Genomic DNA, 27,761 nt, shown 5'->3' on the forward strand with positions numbered 1-27,761 from the left:
AGTTAACATAATCCAAATAATAATTTGTGACAAAAGCAGAAGTGAAACTAGGCCATGCAAACCAGTGATTCTAGCCCCTGGATGTCAGAGAGAGACTTCATTTTTTGAAGCTGAGTGCTGGAGCACATGCTTTGTAAGAAGAAGGTCCCAGGTTCAATCCTTGAGACCTCCATCCTTTTAAAGCACCTCAGGTAATAGGCGTTGTGAAAGATCTTTCTCTGCCTAAGAGTAGTTGTTAGTCAGAGTAAATAATACAGCCAGATGGACCTGTTTAAAGCAATTCCATAAGCTCAACAGGGCAAAAGGTAGCATATTATGCTGCACCAAAATGGAACCTATTACTTGCTCTTTTCTTAGGGGTAAAATGCTCAAAAAACATAATGAGTCTGAAGGAACTACATTCATTGTGATTCTTTTTTTCTCAGAGAAGCTCTTAACTCAAAGGATCACAATACAAAAGAACCTGTAAATCAATGCTTTGATAGTGCCTTGAATTGAATATAGATTGCTCTCATAAAGTGTAGTTATTTATGAATCTTAGTAATGTAACATGTCTGAAAGTTCTATAGAGAATATATATGAAAGCTAAGTATAAATGGTGCAGCTGCTTTTTTAATAATATGCCTCCAGAATATCCAATTCAGTGGCTTTCTCTGGCCCATCATATTTCTTTAAGAAAAATTAAGAAGCCACTAATTAGCTGTCTTATTTTCCCCTAAACAATATCCTGTATAAAACTTACACCATTTCGGTACAGCTAATTTACATTGTTCTATTTTCTATTAAGTATTATCATAATATTATGATAATGCTAGAGTATTTTCTGAAGAGTATTATCATAGCGAGTTTATATGATGGCAACAACCATAGCAAAGAAGGTTCTGATATTTATTTCACTGTTTTACTTTTTACAGATTAAAGAACATCTTGCAAAAGGACAGAGGACACTGGCAGGTGAAGGAATGTCCCAGGTGACTAAGACCCTTCTGGATTTAACTCAGAGGAAAAACTTTTATGCAGGGGATCTCCTGGTTTCTGTGGAAATTCTCAGAAATGTTACAGATACATTTAAAAGAGCAAGTTACATCCCTGCATCTGATGGTGTCCAGGTATGTGAAACAGTAGAACAGAGTGAAAAATTAATCTCCATGGGTGTGGATGACACAGTATTTATTTGTGTATGCTTTTCCCTACAAGGCAACTATTATATAGGAGGCACAGTGGATAGAGTGCTGGTTTAAAAACTTGCAGAGCCAGGTTCAAATCCCCATTGGCAAAGACCAGTTAACGCATTAACTCAGTTACAAATCCTGTAATTACAAATCCCCCTAGTGGAGCAGTCCCATCACTGTAGCAATGAAACCTGTGTCCTTGGCAGTTCATAGATACATGTGTACATATTCCCAACTGGTGCCATCTTTCCCTCTCAGTGAATGTCAGATGAATGTACAGATGTATAAGTGAGTGGCCTGTGTTTAACATTATGCCACATGCATGGCATGCAAAATTTGACCTTCAGCATCAAGTAGCCTGGGTGACCCAGGCTAGCCCAGTCTCATCAGATCTCAGAAGTTAAGCAGGGGCAGCCATGGTTAGTACTTAGATTGGAGACCACCAAGGAAGTCCAGGGTTGCTATGCAGAGGCAGGCAATGTCAAGCCACCTCTGTTTGTCTGTTGCCTTGAAAGCCCTATGGGGTTGCCATAAGTCGACAGTGACTTGATGGCACTTTCCTCCACCACATCAAAGTAGAGATCCCTGCAAAAACATAGACTCTTTTCTTCCAAGCCACAAAAAATGCTAAAATTAAAATTACATTGATAAAGAGCCAGCCAGCAGATTACAATTGCTATACATTGTATGCTGGGAAAATCTCTGTGTCATGGATACTTCATGTGGCAACCATAGCATGTAGAGTTCCTCCCATTGACAGCATTCATGCCACTGCCACATATTTCTGGCAGAGGTTGGAAGTGACACTGAAATGTCAAATAATGGGGACAGGCCAATAGTGAACTTTCCTACATAGTATATCTGTTACATGGAACAAGATGAACTCCGAAGAAGAAGAAGAAGAGTTGGTTTTATATGCCGACTTTCTCTACCACTTAAAGAAGAATCAAACCAGATTGCAATCACCTTCCTTTCCCCTCCCCACAACAGACACCCTGTGAGTTAGGTGGGACTGTGACTAGCCCAAGGTCACCCAGCTGGCTTCCTGTGTAGGAGTGGGGAAAGAAATCAAGTTCACCAGGTTAGCCTCCGCCACTCATGTGGAGGAGTAGGGAATCAAACCCGGTTCTCCAGATCAGAGTCCATCACTCCAAACCACCGTTATTAACGACTACACCATGCTGGCTCTCGAGGCTTCCATGTAGTGATCACAATGTCCAGAATGCCCTGTAAAAGACATCCTCCTTTCTTCTTTTCTTCCCTCCATTTTATGTGATAGCATTATGAAGTGTTGTGGTATTTTTGTTTTCAGCATAATGGACTGTGATATGAATTAATCCAGTTATTAAGACAGCTATCCAAATTTCCTAAACTTAATTTTCATCAAGGCTTGAAATAAGAAAAGAGAGTAGGGGCTTTGAAGTCATTCAAATATTTTAAGAAATGGCATATGAAATCCATCAGAATTCTGTTGTCTAGCAAAATATTTCCTGCAAAGTTTTCATTGTAGGGGCCAAACATTATTCAAAACATCAGGGTATTTTATTTATTGTTGTTCTTCCAGTTTCCTTGGTTCCCAGCGATTTATACGGAATCCAGTTTCCATATATGTGGACCTACTCTTCCTTTGTCTTCTGTCAATATTCAAATACATCCACATTCACCCACAAAATCTCCTTCAGTCTTTCCCACCCATTCTTGTTCTGTTCAAGAAGTCTTGTCCCATCTTTGAAATTTTGTGCTCTTCATTCTAACCAGGCCACTAATGTTCTAAATATCACGCCTACCAGCACCTTGGACAGCATTCAGCTATTTAAATTGCAATGAAGCAGCAACTGTTTTCACTAGAACTTTAATAAAGGTTCAGAAGGAACATTCTCTTTGCATTGGAGTGAAAATGCTGAAAGGTAATACAGTGTCCAGACACCCATTCACTGCGAACCAAGGCATTTGTTTTCAGGGCAGAAAATCGCTTCCACTGCACTTACAAGCTGTCTTTCTTCACCCTTGGAGACATAACCTGGGGAACCCCTAGATAATCACACCAAGGAAAAGTCACTCATTGGGTCCCACTTACGTAATTTACATAATACAATGGCGAACACCTGTCTGAATTTTATGACATAAATCTAGATAATTGAAGAAGTGATTGTGAAATCTTTGATACTAACATCTGGAATCCATCTAAAGTTCATTTAAAGTAAAATCAGAGTTAGCAGTGTTGTTGTCTATAACGTTATGCCCTTTCTAAACTGCCTAAAGATTATTAGAGTAAAATCTTGGCACAGCTCCTCAGTAACTTACTGGCAATTAATTTTATCTCAAATTTCAAGTCCGCATTTTTTTACAAAAGGATGTTCCATCATTTTTAATATGAAAAGCTCAATCATCATTCAATAAATTGATCTATGACTAATGTGTAATGCATATATAAGGGTGTATTCTTTTAAGTGCACATGCTCTGGTCCATGAATATTACAGAATGATGTGTCAACACAGCACCATCGGTATTGGTAGTCAAACAATGTTGTCCATCTTCGTGACCTGTGAAACAACCAAATAATAATGAGAAATAGGAATTATATTTATATAGGAATGTTGTCAATTGGTCAATCTTTGTTGTCTGATCTTAGCTACCACTCATATACACAAGACATACACATTCAGATTATCTGGAGGTTTGGATAATAGGTGTCCTTTGTATAATATAATAGACATAATATTTCATTTTTGGTTTCCATAAAAGGCAGTAGAAATTCAGTGGTAATTTGGCAGGTCAGATTGACAGTCTGGATATTGGAGTTTCACAAGTGTGGATCGTTATCCTTTTGTCTAGTTCCATCTGATTTATTTTCCATTGGAGGGGGACTATTATTGTTGAGATTACCAGGTTTGGAGGAATGTACATCTGAATGCACATCCCAATAGTATTCTATTGAAAACAGTGGACAACTGTATTTTAATTCATATTATTTTATGTACTTAATTTATGCCCTCAGTTTCCAAAAGAAAGATATTGAGGACACCCTGTGGAGTTTCCAAGGATGCTAGAGACCACAGAGTAGAAAAAATGAAAGCTCTGTGGAAATAAAGGGACAAAGTTTGAATGTTTCTGTAAAGCAGTAAATGACTATAGAAGGAAGCTGCAGTTGGAAATAATTAAATTGGAATTAAATTCCAATTAAGTGTTAGAAATAATTAATTTTTATCCATTTATTTTACATTAAATTAATTTTCTCTTTAGCTGATAACTTAACATGAATAATACAGAGTGTTTGATACATGGTACATGCAGTTCTGCCAAGTTATTCAGGGAGAGTTTTGCTTATTTCAAGTGTTTCTTAGCAATTGTGATGTACTTACATGCCTTCTTGCAGAACAAAAACACTGAAAAATCACTACTAGTTTAACTAGCATGGATTTGGATCCATGAATTAAGAATATAGCAAAGAATATCAAATGGGGAAAGTGAGTCAGGATCTCAGTCTGACAGCTGTGTCTTTTTAGTAACCTGGTATAGTACAAACATGCAAGGATCTCAAGGAAGCCTAGGAATTGTGTTGTCAGATGGCCACTGTAAATACTTGAGAAAGCATTTAGTAATTGCCTTGGTTTGATTAAGCCTATATCAAACAGCTGTAAGCAGGGCTATCTTTTGTTGGTCTCAGCCTCCAAAGGGAGGAGAGTATGAGCACCAGATGTTCCTGATAATTAGGCATGGCAAGCATGACATACAGCCTGTTCCTGAAGGTGGATCCATGGTGGCTGGGAGCGGCACAGCCATGCCACCTCCTCTGAGGCATCCCGGACGCCATGAAGGCCAAAAAAAAAAAACTTTTAGTAAAGTTTAAAATGTAAAGGGGGGGAATGCCCCATAGCAAGCAGTGAGGCTGCACCATTGAAGAAGGTGGCGCAGCCCCACTGCTGCTCAAGGGGGCGTTCCTGGGGCAAAAGGGCTATGGAGACTGCCTAAAGGCAGCTCCATCTCCGGAAATGCCCAGGCCGGCAAAGGCTTCCCCTTCTGGGAAAGCCCTGCCAGCATGGCTGTGCTGGCAGCAGGGGCCAGCAATGCCCAGATGCAGGTGTTTTTGCCCCCATGCCAGCGTAGTTGCCACCTTATTCTATGATAAGGTGGCACCTATGCCAGCATGCGGTCACTCCGGCTCCTAAGTAGCTTTACCCCCACTTCAGGAATGGGCTCTTAGAAGGCTAAGTCAGTATAAAAGGTGGGTAGAAGAAGGCTCAGAGAGCCTCAGCATAGTCCAGAACAGAGCAAGTGCGGTGGAACAAGACTCAAGGGTGCATTTGTTGCTTCAAGGAGCTCCCAGCAACATAAGGGATGTATGATTGCATTGTCTTCAATTGCTTTCATTAGAACAACACTTGCAGACAGTATCTTGCCTCTGTGACCTCCCAGATTCCTAAAACAACTCCCTGCCTCTGGCAGAACACCTTGTTTTTCTTTCTGAACTACTGTGAATGATGGCAGGGATTAAGGTCATGACTCACAAGTGATATTTACCTAACGGAAATTGACACCCTTTGTTTTGCATACCAACTTGCAATGCAGGTGTGACATTGCTGCATCTGCAGTGTAATTAATTAATCTATGACATTGAACTGAGCGAGAGCCGGTAGTACATCCCTGTCTTAAACACAAGACTATGATGATTCAGAAAGATGTAGGATTAAGCAGGATTAACATTAAAAATGTCTTTATTCAAACCATATATATGCTAGGCACTTCAAGATCATCATGCCACATATTAAATAATGTTATAGGAAATAGAAGACTTTTAGTAAAGTCATCTGTTGAAGGGAGCTTGATGGTCTCTAAGGTGCTACTGGACTTGAATTTAGCACTTCTACTGCAGTCCAGCATAGATACCCTCTGAAACTATGTACAAACTTTGTCATATTAGAACTGATTAAACCCCTAGTTCTCCTGATTCCTTTTTAAATGCTGCTCTGGCCATGATCACAAAGCAAGAGACGAATCAGAATAATCTGCTGTAGGCACACCTCTTGTATCAAAACCTACAAAAAGAATTTATAAGAAATAAATAAGTACAATGAAAAGAATGCTAAAAATGTGAAGCCGATTGAAGTGTATGAGCGAGAAAGACTCAAGCTAAGTCTCGCTGTCAGCCTTAAGCTGGAGCATCGTTTGTGCCTGCGTAAGGGGGGGGGGAAACGATGTCTCTGGGCAATTGGGCCCAGCACTGGCTATCAGCCAGGTAGCTCTCAAGCAGCTTCCTACTCCTAGGGGCCAGCTACACTACTTGGAAGGGTGTGGTCAGCAGACCCGAGGGCTACAAGTTTCTATCTGGTCCATGGTTCAAGATTGAAAGGGAAGAGGTTGAAGGTGCACTGGGAATAGAGCAACTCAAGCTAAGAATCTTACATATTCATATGAGTAGTTTCTCTAATGGTCTTTATTGATTGTCAACCTTTGAACACTGGCAAGAACTAACACACACACATGCACAGCATTTTGCATGCCCAGCTCACATTTTAGCATGAATTGTATTTTTGATCTTCTCTAGCCTTCATCTTTCATTACTGCTCTTCACAGTTGTTGTTCTTTAAGGAGGCTCCAATCATGTCCCTATGTCTGTGTTGTTGTTGTTGTTTTAAAAAAAAGCTCTTTCTGTTTTGGAACAGAAATGACACTTGACACTTTGCATCTGCTTATTCTGGGCCAGTGCAAATGTAACAGTGCTAATTGTTTAGCCATAATCGGGCATGGGATATTTAATTAAGTAATCTTTCCTGTACACCTGTTACCCTGGTCAGTGGTTAGCTGCTACCACGGAACCGATGTCAAGCATCATTAGAGTTAACTAGGGTTCCTGCTTGATCCTGGATCTGAAGCCACCATCTGAAGCAAATGGCGATGTTGTGTCTTTACCAGCCTCCTTTATGCTGGAATCTAATACTTGTTGAACATTTTGCACTGGTATTTAATTTAAATTATTTAAATTGGTGCTGTTACTGTGTCATGAAAATCTCCATGTGTCTAAGCTTCCATAGCTCCCATATTTTAGAGGCGTAAAATGAAAATAGATAGGGAGCAGATGTTAGTGTAAATTGACTCAGGCTATAGATGGTTCTGTCAAATGCTTCACAAAGTTCAATTATGAAACACGGGAAAGTGGAGGGTGCAAGTTAAAGTTTACCAGGTTGCTGAATTATTCAACATTATCCAGAACAAGTTTTCATATTATTGCATAATGTTTAGTATTACTTAAATGTAGTTAGTGTAACCCCAAGTATTTCTATAATGGCACTAATTTACAAGTGTATAAGCCAGAGCTTGACAAACCCCAGGCACCAGGTCACTATGACATCTAGAAAAGTCATTGTGGCACTTAGTAATTTCAGCAATGAATTTATTTTAATGTCCTTTCCTAGTGGAAATATTAAGGATTGGGACTATGGATGTGCACCACAAAAAAAGAGGTATTTTTAGGACCCAGATATCAGGGAGCTGAAAAATATCAGTATTCCCAGTTATACAGGTCCCAGATACCAGTTTGGTGTTCAGATCTTGGGGTGGAGGTTGTATTTTGATATTATTTGGGCCCATTATTCCCTATGGGGAAATCTTTCCAGGAAGCTGGAGGGGCTGTATTTTAAGGAAATGGTACCAAAATTGCAGCTGGCACCTGACCTTTAAATAACCCCCAAGTTTTCAATGAATTGCACCAAGAGGTCCAATTCTATAGGCCTCTGAACAACCACCCTCCATTTTTGCCTGTGGGGGGGGGATTCCATGCTTTCTCCAAGACAAAGAATAGCCAGAGACACAAGAGTAAGCAAAGCAGCCACTGGCAAAAAGCCTCCCAATGCAAACAGAACCAACAAGCCCAATAGAACCAATTCTGAACCAGGGAATCTGAGCAGAACTATGGGGCAATTTGGCAAGCCTAACATAACCAATGTCAAAGTAGAGAATCCAAGCCAAACCAATTTAACAGTGAGGGTGTACTATAGCAAATGACAGGAATGCCCATTCAATATAATGGGAATTAGAAATGCCAATTGACATGCATGGGCTCCATTGAAATACATTACAGCGCACAAAAGTTAAATATGAATTAAACATGAAAACTTAATGTGGCTCCTAAATTTTTGCTCTGGCCCTTAGAACCAAAGAAAATTTGTCCAGGCCTGGTACAAGCAATGCTTCAAATGTATTTTACTAAATATATTTCATCAAAATTTTAATAAGCAGTAATACAATCTACAATTATACATACAAATATTAACTATTCAAAGCCTCCATTTTACATATTTAAGGTATACCCTATCAGGTCATATTATTACAGCCTACAAAGGCATGATCTGAAACAATGGAATATTTATATTTTATTTTTTCTATACTGAACTCTCAGCATGATCTGACAACGTTCTGAGTTATCTATAGTTAATGTTCTTATAAATACGTCCCAAATATAAAAGAACAAAAGAATAATTAACTTCTGAGAAAAAATGAAATATGATATTGTAGATCTACCCCCCTCTGAGCCTGGCTTTGGCCAGGAAGAGCGGGGTAACAAATGGAAATAATAAAATAAATATTTCAACAGAGATACTGTACGACCCCTTCTTTGGTTCCTACTTTTTCTTCATATGCATGGTTCAGGTATCATTTATCAAGTCTAGATGTATGCCAGTACTTTGGCTACACAAATGTGACAAAGCTCTAGATTACTTTCAGCAGAATCAGATTCTCTGGTTCGGTCTGCTCTATATTCTGAAGAGAATCCAGTAGATTGTAGAATACTTGCCTTGTTGGATCTTAGCAACTATAGGCTTTTAGAATGTCATTCAGCACAATGACCATTGCGCTGTAGTTAAACATGATGTGCCAAAAATCTCAGAATGTGCAGAAAGGCCTAGTGTGGCATGTGTGTGGGTTATGTGCCCTCAAATCACTTCTGACTCATGGCAACCCTGTGAATCAATGTCCTCCAAAATGTCCTATCATTAACAGCCTTGCTCAGGTCTTGCAAAAGTGTGACATGCAGAGATACATAAACCATGTTAGGTATTGTGTGTGTGTGTGTGTGTATCGAGGAATTTGGTGCTTCATGGGGTTGATTATTTCATTATCCATGTGCCAGAAGTCTCTGCAGTTTTGTGGTGAGGTAAAATACCTCACATGAGGTGTAGGAACATCCACAGGCCCCTCTATTGTTCTCTACATGTGCTCCAGTGTTTTCCATTGCAGCATGCATGTCAATGATATCATCAGCCTTTCACACAAATGGAGGCTTCCACAACTGTAAAAATCTGAAAAACCTTTTATGTCCCGAGGACATATGAGAATCTACTAGACCTGATGAAATATTCCACTAAGACCTGTCTGATTCAGAACTGTTTCTATCCCAACTAAACTTTGTGTCTGTAATGTTCTTTAAGCCTCATCTACACTATTGTAATCGCAGCAGCATGGCCGTGTCATTGGTGGTTTGTGCCTTTAGGGACCAGCATGCTCAGTATTTCACCCATCCATTTTGCCTTTAATTTCAATTGTACCGAAGAATGTAATTTAGTGAGCAGGACGTTACTAATCTTGTTGGCATAATTAGTTGTTCCTAATCTTTCTCTGTAAACTTGTGGCTTTTAATATACTCAACACATATGTTTACCTCTTCCTTTTCCATACCTTGGCAATTGCCTTAGAGAGGTTTGATTTACTGTAGTCTGTAAATTGATTGAATTTGCTCTTAGAGGGCTATGTTTTCTTAGCACTTGGACAGACAAATGGAAAGGTCTTTCTGATTTCATTGTACCCGAACACCTCTTAAAGATAATAATTCAAGCTCTGATGTTGTTTGGGAAGAAAGTTGTGTTTCACACATTATCTCAGGCATCCTTGCAACAGTATTATAGTACAGGATTATTTCCCCTATATTACAGCTTGGAACTGACACTGAAGACAAACATGAAACAATTCTATTGAAATAAATTGTGTGCAAAGCACCTGAACCATACTGTATGAATGCTTCAGTGGGAATATGAGGCAATCCCATGAGAGGCCTTCCAAGTTCACTTTTATAGAGGTCTGCAAACACCTCTATTCTACCTCTGGGTAGAATAGGCCCACAACTGAAGTGAGTGGTAAATAAGGCTGCTCAAACACCTGACAGCTCAGCTCACATCCAGTTCACTGCTGGTTATCAGGTAGCCAATTAATTGATGGGCTGTTCAGCTGTTCATAACCCTTTTGCATCTGTTAGCGGGATCACACTACTTGCAGCCATCAGAAGCTGAATGCCAGCTTATGAGGGATCAGCTGGGAGTCAGCTTTTGATCCCTTGCTGGGGAAAGTTTGCTCTGTGGCCAGCAATTTTTTTGGAGGGGAGAATCAGTAGACAACTCCCAGACAATTGTCGGGATCAAGTGCAATGCAGGCTGTTCTGATCTTCCATTCTGAAAATTTTGTTTGTGAGTGTGTGTGGAGGGGAGTGATCAGAAACCCAGTAGATTTCCCTTCTCTTCTCCCCACTTGGGATTTAGAGAAAAAGAAGAGATCAATCATGTTCTCTGCCATCTCAGCTGTCAGTTTGGGGGGGACGATATCAGAATGCTTCTCTACTCCCTACTCCAAACTCTTGGTTTAGGCTGCAGAGAAAAGGAGAGAAATAATCCCCTTCTTCTCTCCCTTTTGCAATGGGAAGATCAGACACATCACTTCTGTCCCTGCCCAGTTTGGAGAAGAGGGAAGAGAAATAATCTCTCTCCTCTCCCTTTTGCAGTAGGAAGATGAGAAGCCAATTGAGTTCTTCTTCAACTTAACTGTATAGCTGCTTTTCTGCAGGGAAGAATAGATCAGAATCTAACTTCCATTGATCCTTGGTCAGCTGTAGGTTGTCTTCTGACCAACAGGCAGTTGTGGGGGGGATTGGCAACTGTTTGAGCTGTCCAATGCAAGCTGAGCATATCTTTGATTGGCTCACAGTCTGATCATGGGTGTCCAACAGGGTACATTCAATTGCTGGTTCCCTAATAGTGAATACTTTGCAAACGACAGAGTATGTTATGCATGTTGTAATTCTAGCAACCAATAGAATAGGGCAACAGGCATGAAAGATTTGAGGGCACATCTAAATGGGTTATTGTGCCTAGTGCTCCTGTTCATACTGTCGTGGTTTGAACACAAAGATCTCAAAAGGAGGATGCTGTGTGTGATAGGAAACCAGATAGTAGGCACATACGTAGTATATATGCCTGGCCTCCAGGCTCACCTGAATCCAGGCCTGTGCACATAAAATATGACATATATAGGTCTCAACATCATGTTATTAACCTTTACAATAATACAAATGTCACGTTGAATTTAATACACACCATAAATTGTTTACCTTCATCTCCTTCAGCCCCAGATATGGACAGGCATGTCCAGCAGGGTGATCCCATTTCCCTACCAGATATAACTTCTATTCATATGGAAACTCATCCAGACTGAGCATCCATGAATGTCTTAGGAGTGGTAACGTGCTTTAGGAAGGGAAATAGCATCAACCATTGAGAATATGTGCTGTCGGGGGGGGGGAGTATGTCATAAATGCGCAAATAATTCTGAGTCAGTAGCTTGTTGGTTTTAAATTTACATAGCTTTTGGATGTTTTGTGTTGTGCTAAGAAGATGTGTAAAGCTAAATTAAAAACAATAGTCTCTCTGGCATTTTTGACATGAAACCCTCTCTTTTTGGCCTTTAATTAACTTTGTTGAAGTGTAAACATATTTAGGGAATGTTTGTAGTAGACTTACAATCTTTTCTGCTTTCAATTGTGCTGGAAAGGGAAGAATTATAGATATGAAGCTATCTCCTTTGGGAAGAATATTGTAGGTTAAGTTCCTTCTCATCTTGATTTCATACTCTCTTTTATAATGGACTATATATTACTATCATTCCAGTGATGCAGTGCAGAATATTAGAGGAATGCATCACACATTTGCTGATATGAATATTGGCTATCTGATTCATCATGTCTCTAAAGTCAGAAGAAAGTTTCCCAAATGTCTTCATTGAACAGTGGAATGTATTGTGATTTTTGCCCCTTTCTGTTTGTAATTCATTGTAACAAGTACATAATAAAAGCCCTACTGGATCAGACCAAGGCCCATCGAGTCCAGCAGTCTGTTCACACAGTGGCCAACCAGGTGCCTCTAGGAAGCCCACAAACAAGATGACTGCAGCAGCATCCCGCCAGTGTTTCACAGCACCTAATATAATGGGCATGGTCCTCTGATACTGTAGAGAATAGGTATGCATCATTACTAGTATTCATTTTGACTAGTAGTCATGGATAACCCTATCCTCCATGAACATGTCCTCTCCAGTCTTAAAACCTTCCAAACTGGCGGCCATCACCACATCCTGGGGCAGGAAGTTCCACAATTTAACTATGTGTTGTGTGAAGAAATACTGAGAGCCAGCATGATGCAGTGGTTAAGAGCGGTGGATTGGAGTGGTGGATTCTAATCTGGAGAACCGAGTTTGATTCCCCACTCCTCCACATGAGCAGCGAACGCTAGTCTGGTGAACCAGGTTGCTTTCCCCACTCCTACACAGAAGTAGGGTTGCCAGGTCCCTCTTCACAACCTGTGGGAGGTTTTTGGGGCAGAGCCTGAGGAAGGCAGGGTTTGGGGAGGGGAGGGACTTCAATGTCATAGAGTTCAATTGCTAAAATGGCTATTTTCTCCAGGTGAACTGATCTCTATCGGCTGGAGATCAGTTGTAATAGCGGGAGATCTCCAGCTATTACCTGAGGTTGACAACCCTAACATGAAGCCAGCTGGGTGACCTTGGGATAGTCACAGTTCTCTTAGAGCTCTCTCAGCCCCATCTACCTCACAGGGTGTCTGTTGTGGGAGGGGAAGGGAAGGTGTTTGTAAGCCAGTTTGATTCTTCCTTAAATGGTACAGAAAGTCCTCATCTAAAAACCACCTTTTCTTCTTATCTGCTTTGAATCTCTCACCCTCCAGCTTCAGCAGATGACCTCGCATTGTGATATAATATGAGAAGGAGAAAAGTTTCTGCCTGTCCACTCTCTCCATACCATGCATATTTTTTACAGACCTCTATCATATCTCCGCTTAAGCACCTTCTTTCTAAGCTAAACAGCTCCAAGTTGTAATGATGTTTCACTACTTATACTAACAATTTTTCTAATTATCACTGAAATCCTAAAAAGAATTACGCCCTTCTAAGCCCGTTGAAGTCAATACACTCAGAAGGGTGTGGGATTAAGATGGCACTGTGAGTCTTATTTCTAGTTTGGCAGCAAGAAAAAAATGCCCATCTATTTCTCAGTACTTGATAGCCTAAGTTCAACAACACAAACAACAAAATACAACAAAATAATTGCTACATAACCAGGAACACCATCAAAAACTTCACTTATACCACATAGGTAAAATCCTCATTCTGCCTTTATCCTTTTTCTTTTTTTTTACAAAACTAATGAAGACCCGTATTCTCTTTGAAATCCAATATACTCTGCTGAAGGCATTTAGAGATAGTTCATGATACATCACCAAAGCTTTGTTAGAAAGGTATCTATCAAGATAGAGGAATGATGAGGCTAGGCAGGCCAGCAGTACACACCAGAATATAATATAACAAGTGGAGACCTGCAACACTCATGGGGAGGGATGCTATCTCCCCCTCTCATGAGGGGGATGCCATCTCCCCTTGCAGGTGGAATCTCCTGGCCAGGCCTGGCTTTCTGTGGCAGGGGACGGCCATTGTTGTAGAGAGCCTGGCCCAGCCATCCCCGGGTGGTGGCAGCACAGCCCAGGAGCCACTCCCAGCATCTGCCGGCACCATGTGGCCTGGCACCCAACCATAGCTCTTTGCGGTAGTAGCCACCACCATTTTGAAAGAACATTGTCTGTGCATGCACAGAAAACACTTTTTTCAAAAATTGGGGGGATTTAACTCCCCCCTTTTTTACAATTTCAGATTTTTCTGCAGACCTTGGGGGTCTCTTAAGTCTGCAGAAAAGCCTGTTGGGAATGAACATGCCCCCTGTATGTGGATGTAAGTATCCACAGGCAGAGGGAACACTTCCTGGGTAGATATGATAAAGAATGTTGTGGTCAAACCTCTGGTAGTAGTTGGTTAAGTGGCTGTGACATCATGACTGTCATCCCCGCAAAGAATTTTCACAAATGCCCCCTAGCATTCCAGGAGGAAAGCTAAACAGCTAAATCTGCCTGTGATGAAAATAAACCAGGCAGGATGACCTGGGCAGGCTCCCATAGTGCAATTTTGAGGCATCAAAACACCAAACTTTGCTTTCAGCTACTTCCTTCAAAAATGGGGGCAGATCAATCTTCTGAAGTGCTCAGTTGGTATCATATCAACATATTGACATGACACCAGCAGTGCCAATATATAGCTGGGTTTTATTTTGTTCATGGTTCCCAAAGTTCTTGATCTGACTTCCCCCATGGGAACTAAGGGGGAAAAAACATTTTTACTTTAGGAGGATGCTCAGTCTGCTTTTCTAAACAAATGGCATTGTCTTTTAGCTCCTGGGAGGCAACAAACTTTAAACATGTTATCTCCACACCGCTGCAGAAGAAAGAGGGGTGAAAGAAACATGGAGACAGCCTTACCTCACCAAGCATCTCTCCTTTGGGGCAGGGTTATAGCCAACAGAAAGGTCAAAACTGAAACTTCAGACCTCTAGAAAAAAAATCAACTGCCACATTTTTCTTTTTCTTTCTGTGCTCAGTTTTCATCCCAAGGGAATTAATCAGGTTGCACTCTGTATCAGGCTGCAGATGAATCATGGAGTTTTCAGTGTGAAAGCACTTTAATATATATCGGATACCATGCATAAATCCAGTCTAATAAATGTGGTATCAGTGTAACAAAACCCCAGTATGTGAAAAATAAGAACCTATCCAAAGAGGTAAGGAGCTGTTGTTTGTTTTTCTGTTTAGAGTACATGCCAAGATATTGTTTGGGTGGTTAATGCTAAAAGTCTGTTCTACAGTCATCAAAGCAAGTGTAGCACCTGATTTGCATGTTGAGCGTGCCCTTGAAGGAGGGTCTCCATGATGAACTGATGTGCGGCTCCTTTCACAATGCTGTTGTCAACGCGCTCAGATTTTCCTGTCGTGCTTGTCCAGTGCAGTTTGCTGACAGTCAAGCACGTAGAAGATGTGTCTTTCTGAGGATATGTTTTCAGTGATGTCAGTTAAGACCTTCATTTGAAAGGCAAATTTCTTTGAGTGATGTAAATAGCTTTCTCCCCTGTGGAGATGTGAAAGTATGAAAGATAGCAGTGTTCGTATTTTTAGTATTTCTTTGCCTCATCTAGAAAGGGAGTGTTCCAGTCTCCAAGGAACCTTCAGAATTCAAGCTCAAATTTATTAGCCATTTGGGAAAGCATTTTTTTCTCACATGGTGGGCCTAGAGTGGAATGACCATACCATGCACTGCCATTGCACATTATATTGACAGTTGCTTTGAATGTCAGCCAACCGTAGTTTCTTGAAGAACTAGTTGATAGCTAATGTTTTGACTGCTGGCTTGCCAGACGTGTTTACAGGGGGGAAGTTGCTGGGGAAATGGACACAAGGAGGGACGAGTTAAGCTAGAACTCCCTTCTGCTTCTTCTCTGCAAATTTTTGCCCTCCCCTAAGAACTTTACAGCTGTTTGGCACCAACCCTGGTTTTCATATGTCTTTCCCAGTTCCCCTTCCCGCTGTATTTTCTGCACCTCCACATAGCCACTCCTGAGAGTTAGGCAAACCTTGGGAATTGTATGGGATGCAGCACAGGTTCTACAGCAGGAAAGGGGTGAAATGGAATTTCTCACTCCCCTTCAAGAGCCAGTGTGGTGTAGTGGTTAAGAGCAGTGGTTTGGAAGGGGGGACTCTGATCTGGAGAACCGGGTTTGATTCCCCACTCCTCTACATGAGCGGCAGAGGCTAATCTGGTGAACTGAATTTGTTTCCCCACTCCTACACACGTGAAGCCAGCTGAGTGACCTTGGGCTAGTCACATTCTCTCAGCCCCACCTACCTCACTAAGTGTCTGTTGTGGGGAGGGGAAGGGAAGGTGATTGTAAGCCGGTTTGATTGTTCCTTAAGTGTTAGATAAAGTCAGCATATAAAAACCAACTCTTCTTCTTCGTGTACTATTTCTTGCACAATAAAACCTCACACACGAGATGGGACAATTTATGGCAATTTGCCCTTCCTCCCATTTCCCCATTCTTCCTGACAGTCCTCTGACCCTCCAAGAGAACCTTTTTGGGGTTGCAGGAAGTCACAGTTGCAGGACAATTGGCAATGATCCATTCCACAAGTTCTGTTGTGTTCTCAGTTCTTGGATACAGTCACTGTGCTCAAGTTATTGCGCTCAAGCAGTGCAGTAAGTTGTTCAGTCTGGCTTCTTTCTGACTTCAGGTCAAGCCGAAGACCTTCATTTTAAAATACAAAAGAGAGAGAGAGAGAAGAAAAAAACCTAGCTAACGGAGAGACTGTGGATTACTTTGCTTTAAAGTACATTACTTTAAAAAAGAAACACATATCTGAGATGAGCTCAGCTTTTACTAATAAAGATAAAAGCTGGATGGACTGGGGTATTATGCCAGATGAAATTTTAAAAGAATGTTCTGAGAATGACTTGAAAGACATTGATTGAAAGGAAATGTGTTATTTAATGGCTGCCTGGCATGAGTCTAATTGTCACTGATGTGATTCACTTAAAGATACTCCAATAAGTACCATAATCAAATATGGGAAAGTAAGAGCTTGAGGTCAAAATGTTAGAGAAAATTATCTTTTCTGTTCAAGTTTTCGTCTGTGCACACACCAGTGAAAAAAGTTCCTGTTGGGTTTTGCTAGGTTGTTCATGGTTTCATTTTTAAAGAGTGGTTTGGGGAAGTTTTGTTAGAGATCTTGGACTTCATGATTAGATGTAACAGCTTCAGTCTTCTGTTCAAACAATGAAGCCCATGTTGGTTCATGTGCTCCTATTAATGGTGAACAACTTATCTGCCTCAGTTTGGTTTGGAATGGCCATGGCCACTAGGAAATACTTTCCTTAAAAATGCAAAATAAAGTCCATTACTTCTGAGATCATTCTGAAGTTTGAAACTTGTTGTGTTCCATATATTGTTATAATGATGAGCATGCTAGGACCCAAGTGATTCTGCCTTAACCTCTCCCTGAAACCCATCTCATCCCCTTCTCTTTCCCTCAAACTTTCCTGTCATGGCAGCAGCAATTGGACTTGCTCCGTGGAGGTCTGGAATCAAAGCCTCCATTATGCCCTAGACCAGGGGTGTCAAACATAAGGCCATCCGGCCCTTTAGAGCTCTTATCCGGCCCACGAGCCGACTGAGGCAGCCCTCCCTTCCAGTCCCAATCTGGGCTGGCGAGGCATGGCCTGGTCCCACCAAGTGACATTTATGTCATATCCGGTCCTTGTAACAAATGAGTTTGACAACCCTGCCCTACACTACTGTCTCAACAATGTCCTGATTCCAGGACCCTTCAGAGATGTAGCTTTCCAAGATAAGTTAGCAAGAGCTCAGGAGATAATCCTTCATACGTCCTTGTTCCCTGAGGCTTCTTTACGAACAGTGTGGCAAGCCACACATGCCATTTCCCACAGTTCTCATGAGATTCCTTCTTCTTGTGAGAATTCAGCCATTATTTTTGGTTGCCTGTTGCCAAGACAACCAAAAAGCTGGCTGTATGGAAGGAGTAGATGGAATCTCAGTAGAATTTGGGAACTCCTGTATAGCATGTGTGGCCTGGCCTCCTGCTGTGATTAAAGAGTGTTGGGTGGAAGTCGAGCAAGGTGAGGTGAGGCAGGAGGGTGGTGGTGGCAGCAAGGAGGCAGGGTGTGTGTGCGGTGGCCATGGCTCCTTCCTCCTCTGGTGGCAGCATATTTTGAGCCACCACTGGTTGTTTTACAATCAGTGTAGTGCAAACATTGTGCACCCACAGCCCTTACGTGGAAAAAGGTTATGTATTCCCTCATATAGATTCTAATTACTTAGACAGGGCTGTTATTTCTTATTGTAATGTAAAAATTCCTTGTCTTTTTTGTTTGTTTGTTTAATTTGCAGAACTTCTTTCAAATTGTTAGTAACCTTATGGATGAAGAGAACAAAGAAAAATGGGAGGATGCACAGCAAGTAAGTTTCTTTATGGAACCTTTCATTTGCTGCTGATATATATATATATATATATATATATATATATATATATATATATATATATATATATATATATATATATAATATATATATAAACATCAGTGTAGAAACTGGCATTACATTTGGGCTCAAATTGGCTGTGATGGAGCTAAAAGGGAGGCACCTACAAGGACAAAGCTTTTTCATCATGCAGCCCTAGCCCTGAATAAAAGGACTACTAGCATTCCTTACTACTACTAGCTACATATGAGAGAAGGATAAGCTACTTGTCACCTCCCTGCCTCATGCCCTTCTGCCTTGTAAGTCTGTAGAACACACATCTTAGAGCTCCCTTTTATACTTCATTTTGTATTTTGGTAAGCTTCAAAGGGGAAAAATACACAAATAGCATGCATGAGTTTTGACAGGTGCATATGAGTCTGAATAGTTGCCCTGAAATCATATGCTGTATACAGTGTGGAAATTAGGTCTTTATCTAATTTCCGTACTATATATAACATGCAATTCTCCCATTTTAATTTTGGGGATAATTTTGTTTTATTTCATCGATCGAAATATTTTTATCCTACTTTTTCTTGTGTCTCAAGGCAGCTTACACACCACAGTTAAAACATTACAATTTAGAACCAATAGAATAAAACCCCGGGCACCCCCCTTCCTCCAAGAGATACATTGTTATACCCCATTAAAAGCCCGATGAATAAAAGGGCCTTGCAGCACCTCCTGAAGAATTCTTATGACATGATTTCCTCACTTCTTTAGGGAACCCGTTCCACAGAGTGGGAGCTGCAGTAGAAAAGAAATAGGCACTGGGCAATTGCAGGTGGGCCACCTGAAATGGGAGAAACGCTAGCAGGTAGTTGAAAACTGTAGTTGGCACATGGGGATGTATAGAAGGAAGGGTACAGCACTTTGAATTGGACTCAGAAGCCAATTGGCAGCCAGTGTAGCTGTTTTAAGATGTCGCAAGGTATGTTTCCATCAGGTAGCTCCTGACAATAATTAGGCTGCCACATTCTGAACCAGATGCTGTTTCCAAATTGTCTTTAAGGGCAGCCCAACGTAGACCATATTACAGTAATCTGAGGATACAAAAGCATGGATCAGCATGGCCAGATTGGCTGACACAAGAAACCCATTCCTGAGGGGGAGGGCTGCACGAGTGGCTAGAGGCAGCGTAGTCACGCTGCCTCCAAAGGAGCCCCCCCCCCAAAGCCAAAACCTTGCCCTTACTTGCAAGCCGAGTGGAACCACTCCAGAGGGCTGCACCATCTCAAAAGGAGGCATAAGTACAAGTAAGGGCAAAGGGGGCATTCCCGGGCTGAAAGGGCTTAGGAGGCCACCTAAACGCAGCTCGTCCCCTTGACTGGCCTGGGAGCGCCCCTGGAACATCCCCGGGAGGATGGCACACGAAAGATGGGCTGCGCAGGTGGCCCTGGGCGGCGTAAGTGGCCCGGGTGCCGGCGCAAATGCTGGCACAGGTCCTTCAGTGCCTCCTAAGCCCTTTCGCCCTCCCAGGTAAGAAATGGGCCCTCAGGAAGGAGAGACCTGGTGAACCAGATGCAGCTGATGGAAGGCGCTCTTGGCCACTGAGCCAAACAGCTTTTCAACCAGCAAGGCTAGGTCCATGAGCACCCCTTGATGGGCAAAATGTTTTTCCAGGCTCTCTAGTGATTAGAATGTTCACCTTTTTAGTGCTTGTATACTGCCAGTCATGTGCTACTTCAGTGCCATTTTTGTCTTATCATTACTGGGTCTTCATCTCTCTAGGAACAAAATGGGATGACATCACGGTGATATGTAGCCTGTCATGTAGGTTACATGACAACAGTGCTGAGGGCAAGCCAATCAGCTTTTAGGAAATACTTAACTTTTTCTCAAGCTAGATGACAAGTTGCCCTCATTTTTTGCAGTGCCCCAAAATTTACCATGTCATGGAAAGTACACTCATCTTCACCTTAATACAAATATGCTGAAACATGCTATAATATACTACCAACAGTGGATCAGGGTTGTTCTTGCAGCCAATTAAATGGCGAAGCAGACATGTGCGTGTGTGTGTGTGTGTACATAACCATGCAAATTAACATAGCATTTGAAATAAATTTAACATGAAATAATGACATGGCATTTTTATTCAGTGAAGCCCTTGCTCTGAATCATTTGTCTTATCCTTGATTTTTTTATTGATATTTCTTTTTATTATTGCTTTGTTATGAACTCTCACAAGTAAGTGAATAAGGCAAGAGCTTTAAATAAAGATTCTGTCCTTTGGTATCCATGTAGGGAGGGGGTGCTCTACAAGAGAGAGCTCATCAGATGCAATGGGAAGTCCTCAGGCATACATTATTTCCAAGAAACCCAAATGCATATTAGGCTTTAGATCACAGTAGTATACTATACATCCATCATTAATAGAATGTCACGTTGGAAAATGAAAATGTTGAGATTTCACAATTGCTTTCTAACAGAAAGTCACAGGATTTGTTTTCTGTGAAGCAGACCATGGAGCAGGATGTTTTTTCAGCTCCCAAGCTGAACATAATTATGATCGGTGGAGCTGAAGGAAATCATGTCATACATGCTGAACGAAAATAGGATGAGGCTCTCCTAGGTTTGCACATATTTAATTCAGAGTGCTTGAAAGAAAACAGAATGAGATTGCTTAGCTGGAAATGGCTCACTTTTCAACCAGTTGCCATTGTTTGGATTAGGTGAAATATTCATTGTCTGATATAAACCACACATGAATGTTTTATGACTTGAGAGATGATCAACAGAGTATAGGGACTTTCAAAAGTCCTTGCATAATTATTGTTGCTTGGGCTATTGTGCATAAAATGTTTGTGTGTGTGTGTGCGCGCGAGTGCGTGTGTATACACAGTCACTTCCTGTACTCAGAATTTGGTGCAGTGGGCGGGGTGTGTGTGATTGGAATGGGTGCTGACATTCAGGGGGGAATAATTTGTACTACCTTAGATTTTCTCAGGAGAGTTTACTTCTTTGAAATCCTTTCCCACACTTAAGTAACAATCTTTGCACATGTAAACTTAGTATGTCAAGGAAAAAGGTTTTGCTACAAGGCTTCTCCCTTCTATTGTAGCTTTGCATGTGGAGGAGAGAAATTCTCCCACTCTCCCATTGATTGGCTGGCTGGCCAGCCAATCCCTTACCTGCATGACCAGCAAAAGCATCAGCTCCATCCCACAGTGTACATGGTACAGAAACATACAGAAATGCAAAATCCAGGATATACAGTTAGAAGGAAGCATAATTAAAAGCCATAGATTACAATTTTGTCACGATGAGGGCTACATTTGGATCAGTATCAGCCAATAACTTTGCTCCTATCTCTTACTTTAGAGCAGGTCCCCACTTCTGAATGTATACTGTACTCCATTTATCTCTAGCGAGATAATACTTTTTACAGTCGATAAAAAAATTCCAAACACTATCCAAACATACCGTGCACGGTAAGTGCAGGTGAGCAGGGGAAAAAAAGTTGAGGAGAAGGGCATTCCAGGACAAGGCAGCAAGTGAATGTTTTCCCCCTTTGCTTTTGTTCACAAATGAATAAAATGTATTGCTGTAGTTTTTCATTCATTTGGAAACAAATGCAACATCCAGGGAATGAGCTCTTATTCCGCAAGGAAAGCTAAATACAATCTTCTTTCATGCATACTCTCAGATCTGTCTGTTGCCAAGTCAGTGAGTAGGCTCTAGGGAGAAAGTGTAGGTGAGGCTGAGCACAGCAATGTGAATGGAAGTCAGAACAGAGGTTATGTCGTGCCCCAGCAGCAATATGTGTCCTTTTATTGCTTAAGCTAAATAAAAAGCCTGACCTGGATGGTTTTATAGGAGCCAGGTGTTATCGAGCGACCTTTGCTGTCCTTTAAATGTTTGAGGCTTTTTGCAGGTGTGGATGGTCAGCCTGTGCTTCCTTCCTTTTGGCCAGTGCTCTATGATGAACCACAAACTCAATCCAACATGGCAGAATATTCTCAGCCGAGAAAAGAAATGGGGGGGGGCATAATGAATTGACACTTTGTGATGCATTTAGCAGGAAACAGGGGGATAGCTTTCCCGATGGGTGCCCACAGATGTAAACTAGACCAAAGAGTGTTGACCTTTACCAAATATATTTCCTGCAAAATGATCTTCTTTTATCAAATATACAACAATGTAATTAAAATATATTTTAATGATTTACAAAACAATTTAGGTGAATTATATTTGATTAAACTATTGGCAGAGGTCCACATGCTTCAAATACAGATACTTCAAATAAATAAATGTTCAAAGCCGCAATAGAAATCTTTTATGTATCTATTCATCTGTATATGCATAAATAAATTCAAGGGCATGGATGAAGATGAATCTTCCCTCCATCATAGAAGCATAGACTTGGAAGGGGCCATACAGGCCATCTGGTCCATCCCCTGCTCAATGCAGGTTCAGCCTAGAGCAGTCCTCTCAAGTGTACATCCAACTGCTGCTTGAAGACTGCCAGTGAGGGGGAGCTTACCGCCTCCCTAGGTAGCTGATTCAATGGTCGAACAAGTCTTACTGTAAAAATTATTTTCCTAATATCCACCCACAATTTAAACCCATTATTGCGAGTCCTATCCTCTGCTGCCAACAGGAACAGCTCCCTGCCCTCCTCTAAATGACAGCCCTTCACATACTTAAAGAGAGCAATCATCCTTTGCATTAAGTAATTTGGTTGTCTAAATTAATTTGGTTGTCTAAATTAATTTGGTTCAATAAGGATGAAGTGTAGTGTAGTGATTAGAGTGCTAGACTAAGGAAATGAGGAGACCCCATTTCCAATCACTTACTGGGAGACCATGGGCCAGTCATTTTCTCTCAGCCTAACCTATCTCACAGGTTTGTTGTGAGGAAATAAATTCATTAGATCATTATATTGTTATTGTGTCTAGCACAATAGAAATTATCATTTTTTTATGTAAGACTCTTTAAAAGTACTCTGGTAATCCAGTGAGGAAAACAGTGACTATGAAGGACTAACAGAAGGAAAATGGCACCAATGTGGGTGATACCTTTGACATCCAAATGATGTAAATGTGCTTGGATTGTGTTCTTTCAAAAAAGACTATAAAAAAGCTACAGTGCAACTATCAAGCAAAGCAGGGATAACCTAGAAAGTGAACCACTAGTGAATGATGTCAAAGATATGCTAAAAATAAAAAAGACATTCCAGTTTGAAAGCAAAGGTGGAGCAAAACTTCTGTGTGGAAGCTGCTTCAGTCATACATGTGGTCAGAAGTAACATTTTCAGTTCAGTGTTCTTTGGAGGATCTGCTTCTAAAATCCCTTATTGATAGAGGACCAAAGCACTGCCACATCTGTGCTTCAATGTATGTGGTGCATTCAAAACTCAGCAAGAATGGTTGCATACATGTTTAAATGCTAAAAACCTACTATGGAATAACTGCCATTCCAGGTTCCATTTGTTCTGATACCCTAGTGTGTGTGTGTATTAAGTGCAGTTAAGTCGCTTCCGACTCATGGCAACCCTATGAATCAAAGTCCTCCAAAATGTCCTATCTTTGACAGCCTTGCTCAGATCTTGCAAACTGAGGGCTGTGGCTTCCTTTATTATGCTCAGAGTGCTTATTATATTGTTTCCATTGTATTTTTAAAGATCTTGTAGTTATTGTGTGTCTGACCTTCATTTCTTAGATCTATCCAGGCTCAATAGAACTAATGCAGGTGATTGAAGATTTTATACACATTGTTGGAATGGGAATGATGGACTTTCAGAATTCATACTTAATGACTGGAAATGTAGGTAAGAAATAGGAATTTCTCTTATCATATATGTGCTATGTTGAAAAATTGCAAGTATGCATTTCATAAATGTTGCTAAGGACTATAAAACAGAGATTCTAACCTTGATTTATACTTTGTATTGACTAGGAAGCAGGCTAGAAATTATGCAACATAGTACATTTTTATCAGTGAGTGTACAAAATAATCATGCCCTGAGCTGAAATTACCTTTGAAATATTTCTAATTGTTTGGGTCTTCAACTTGTGTACATTCTGTTCCGACAAAGAAAGAAACAACCTGTTTTCACCTTAATGAAAACAATAAACATATCAGTGCAACTCCACTTCACCTTGCATGAGTAATCAAACTGCCATTATGAAGAGAACTGGAATTCAGACATCACAAATAACCTTCAGTTTGTATGTGATGAGAACAAGCCACAGTCCTCGGCTTTGTGGGCTCTCTTCTTCCTCTGTTCTGCACATGGGCAGCCCATTCTTGGGTGGGTAGATCTGCGGCAGCCAGGAGCAGCACAGCCGTGCCGCCTCCACAAGGGTTTCCTGGCCACCGAAAATAAAATAGAAACGTTTTCAAAACAAAAGAGGGAATATGCCCCCATAGAGCAAAGCGAGGCAACACAACCAAAAAAGGTGGCATAGCCATGCTGCAGCTTGAGGGTGCGTTCCCTGGTCCAAAGAGGTTAGGAAGCTGCTTAAAGGCAGCTCCACTCCCAGGATTGCCCCAGTAACACCCCCCCCCCCGCTGGCATGCCCTCCCACTTCTGGGATTTCACTGCCAGCGTAGCAGCCCTGGCGGCTGAGCCCCTCACAGTGGCGTGGCTTCCTGGTGCCAGTGTGTTTGCCCCCATGCTGGCATAGGTGCCACTTTATTCTGTGATAAGATGGCACCTATGCCAGCATGGGGTCATGCCAGCTCCTAAAAAGCTTGACACACACACCCTTCAGGATTGCAGGCTAAGTGTCCAAGCAGCAAACCTGGAGGCTGTCAATAAACTGCTATTTGCTTAGGCATCCAAACTGGGTGCTTTAACAAATTGTCCTTTGTTTCTTGCTTACAAAGAATTTTAAACCACTCCTGAGATTTGTTAGTGATGCCAGAATGCAGCCAGTGCCTTTGATGAAAAGTGGTAACCTATTGCTGTTCACTATACACAGCCATCTGTAGTTAAACAAGAAATCAGGAAAGGTTTGCACATTATTATTTATTTGTTTTATTTTTTGTGATTTATAGCCCGCCCTCCCCGGCCGAAGCCGGTTCACAGCGAGTAATTAAGGAGCAGCTCTATGTTTTTCATGGAGTGGGGGGTGACCTACTTGGGCTTTTGCATTTATACCCATGCAGACATTTCAATTAAAAAGGACTGTTTTCTCTGTGCAAGCTATGTTTTCAATTTATAAACTGGGATATTAATAAAAAATGTCTCTTATGAAAGTGCCCTTTTTTAGAGGAGATGTGGCTGCTGTCTTTTGATCTCAGATCCCTTTTTTCATACACATACCCATCACTTTTTACTTGTCCCATCCCAGCTGTGATATACCTAGGTCATAATCTCCTGAAGGAATAATCCACACCTCCATATATGTTTAGTAACACCGTAAAGACTAACAACATTTCTGGCAGGGTATGAGCTTACATGAGTCACAGCTCACTTCTTCAGATACCCTGCCAGAAATGTTGTTAGTCTTTAAGGTGCTACTGGACTCTTGTTCTTTTTCTCCTGCTACAGACAGATTAACATGGCTACCCATCGTGATATATGTTTCGTAGTATTCTTAGAGTTCAAAATATGACTTCAAAATTACAGTAGTTTTTTACATGCAGAAAATTATATATTTCTTGATGTTTAAAAGAAATTTCAGTTGGGAGGGGCCAGGTTCTAGGAGAGTTCAATAGCTTGCTCTTAGATGTATTCAAGATTGAACAGTAAACAGGGAGTGTCTTTGAGGAGTATTTGCTGTGATTACATTTTGTACCTCTTCATCATCACTGGTGTCCCTGAACAATAGTCACTTATGGCCTGAAACCCTGGAGAGGGCAGCCCCTCCTTATTTTAATTGATTTTAAATTGCCTTGGACAAAAGAATGTGGAATAGGGAAGTAAATGGTTCTCCTGGCTTAGCTCTACCCTGCTGCTTTGAACGTGCTTTCTGTGTACTGCTGTGCTGTGTAAAAAATTAACGTGAATGGCAAAGGAATTTGTTCAAATGGAAGAAAAGAAGGAAACGCTCTCAGCTTTATATGACAGTATGCTTCACAGTGGTGAGGTTTTCACCCCAGCCTACCCCAGGCTTTCCCACATACTGCTCAATCCATAGGCCATGCTACAGCTTCCATTGCTGCTTCACTTGGTCAGGGCAGTTTCACAGCTCCAGACTAGGAACAGCAAGCCAGTGATGCGCACTCTACTGTTTCTAGCTTTTAGCTGTCATGAGGGCTTCAACGATTGTTAACAGCATCACGGGTTGGCCTTGTTATTGGCCATAAGGGTCAAGAATGTGTCATTCTGTGTTGTATGTTCCATCATCTGAGTGGGAAACAGTGCACTTGCTGAACCATTGGGTATCAGCCTTCTGTCATTGTGAGGGTTCTGGAGAGCCATTACATGATTGTATAAGGCCCTGCTGGACCATCACATATCAACATCTGGTGTTGCTGCCCATTCATTGCTCTGGAATCAGATCAAATAGGCAAGTAGCTTTAAACTGGTTTTTATTTCTGTTGTGTTTTTTGGATGTTGAAAATATGTTATAAATAGTTGCTGCTGGAGTGTTAATAAAGTATTCTTTTTGCTGCTAATAAAAATATTACTTAAATGCTTTGGGGAATTAGGGACAGAAACCCGATTTAGACTTCCAAAGATATTCTTTACAAAATTGTTATATTGTGCAGGTTCCTAAAACACAAAGGAGATGGGTTAAAAAAAATCTTAAGGCTCAGAAGTCCTCTTTTGCCTTGCAGTATCCAGTTCATTAAGTAGCACTGCTATAATAAAAGTGTAGTGGGGAAAGGGGAGAATGCAATGGCACTTTTTGATTGCCTTGCGGCAATTAGAATGATTTACTTTTGGAAGTCTATCTAGATCATGAGTCGCAATTGATAAGCATGCAAAAAATTCCAGAATGGCCTCTTCATATTTGTGTTCTGTCTAGATAATGTCATGGACTGGTTCTAATTATAGCATGTGAAAAGAATGGGTACGCAGAGAAAACAATGCAGTCGCCTTATAACTGTTCCTGAACAAAGCCTTTAATTGTAGAAAAGGCACTATTATCAGTAGTGTGTGCGTCTCAAAGACATTTATAATCCTGTCTGAAATAGTCTATCCTTTTCTGTTAATACCCCTGTATAAAACCAGTGTCTCTGATTCTCAAACCACACACTGCAGAGTAATAGCACGTAAGCCAAAGGTCATATAAACTGAATAAGTGGTAGGAGGATTATAAATTACAAATATGAATTACAAAGGAGGAAAATGTTTGCTGATTGAGACACGAACAGCCATTATCTCAGATACAATATCCTACAGTTGCTTCATCTCTCAAGCTGCTTAAAGGTACAGTGGGAGATCTTT

The 27,761-nt window shown here is 41.1% G+C and overlaps 1 protein-coding gene across 6 annotated transcripts in view; it reads left to right on the forward strand.

Moving 5' to 3' along the window:
* ADGRB3 (adhesion G protein-coupled receptor B3) overlaps positions 1-27,761 on the forward strand; it is a 576,088-nt gene that overhangs the window by 241,370 nt on the left and 306,957 nt on the right. For all 6 annotated transcript variants that reach the window (XM_056856072.1, XM_056856071.1, XM_056856073.1 and 3 more), the window contains 3 exons: positions 915-1,109; positions 18,287-18,355; positions 24,080-24,188. In XM_056856072.1, coding sequence (XP_056712050.1) covers positions 915-1,109; positions 18,287-18,355; positions 24,080-24,188 — 373 coding nt within the window. The remainder of the gene's footprint in view (positions 1-914; positions 1,110-18,286; positions 18,356-24,079; positions 24,189-27,761) is intronic.

This window comes from Euleptes europaea, chromosome 10, assembly GCF_029931775.1.
Source record: "Euleptes europaea isolate rEulEur1 chromosome 10, rEulEur1.hap1, whole genome shotgun sequence".
Taxonomy (NCBI): domain Eukaryota; kingdom Metazoa; phylum Chordata; class Lepidosauria; order Squamata; family Sphaerodactylidae; genus Euleptes; species Euleptes europaea.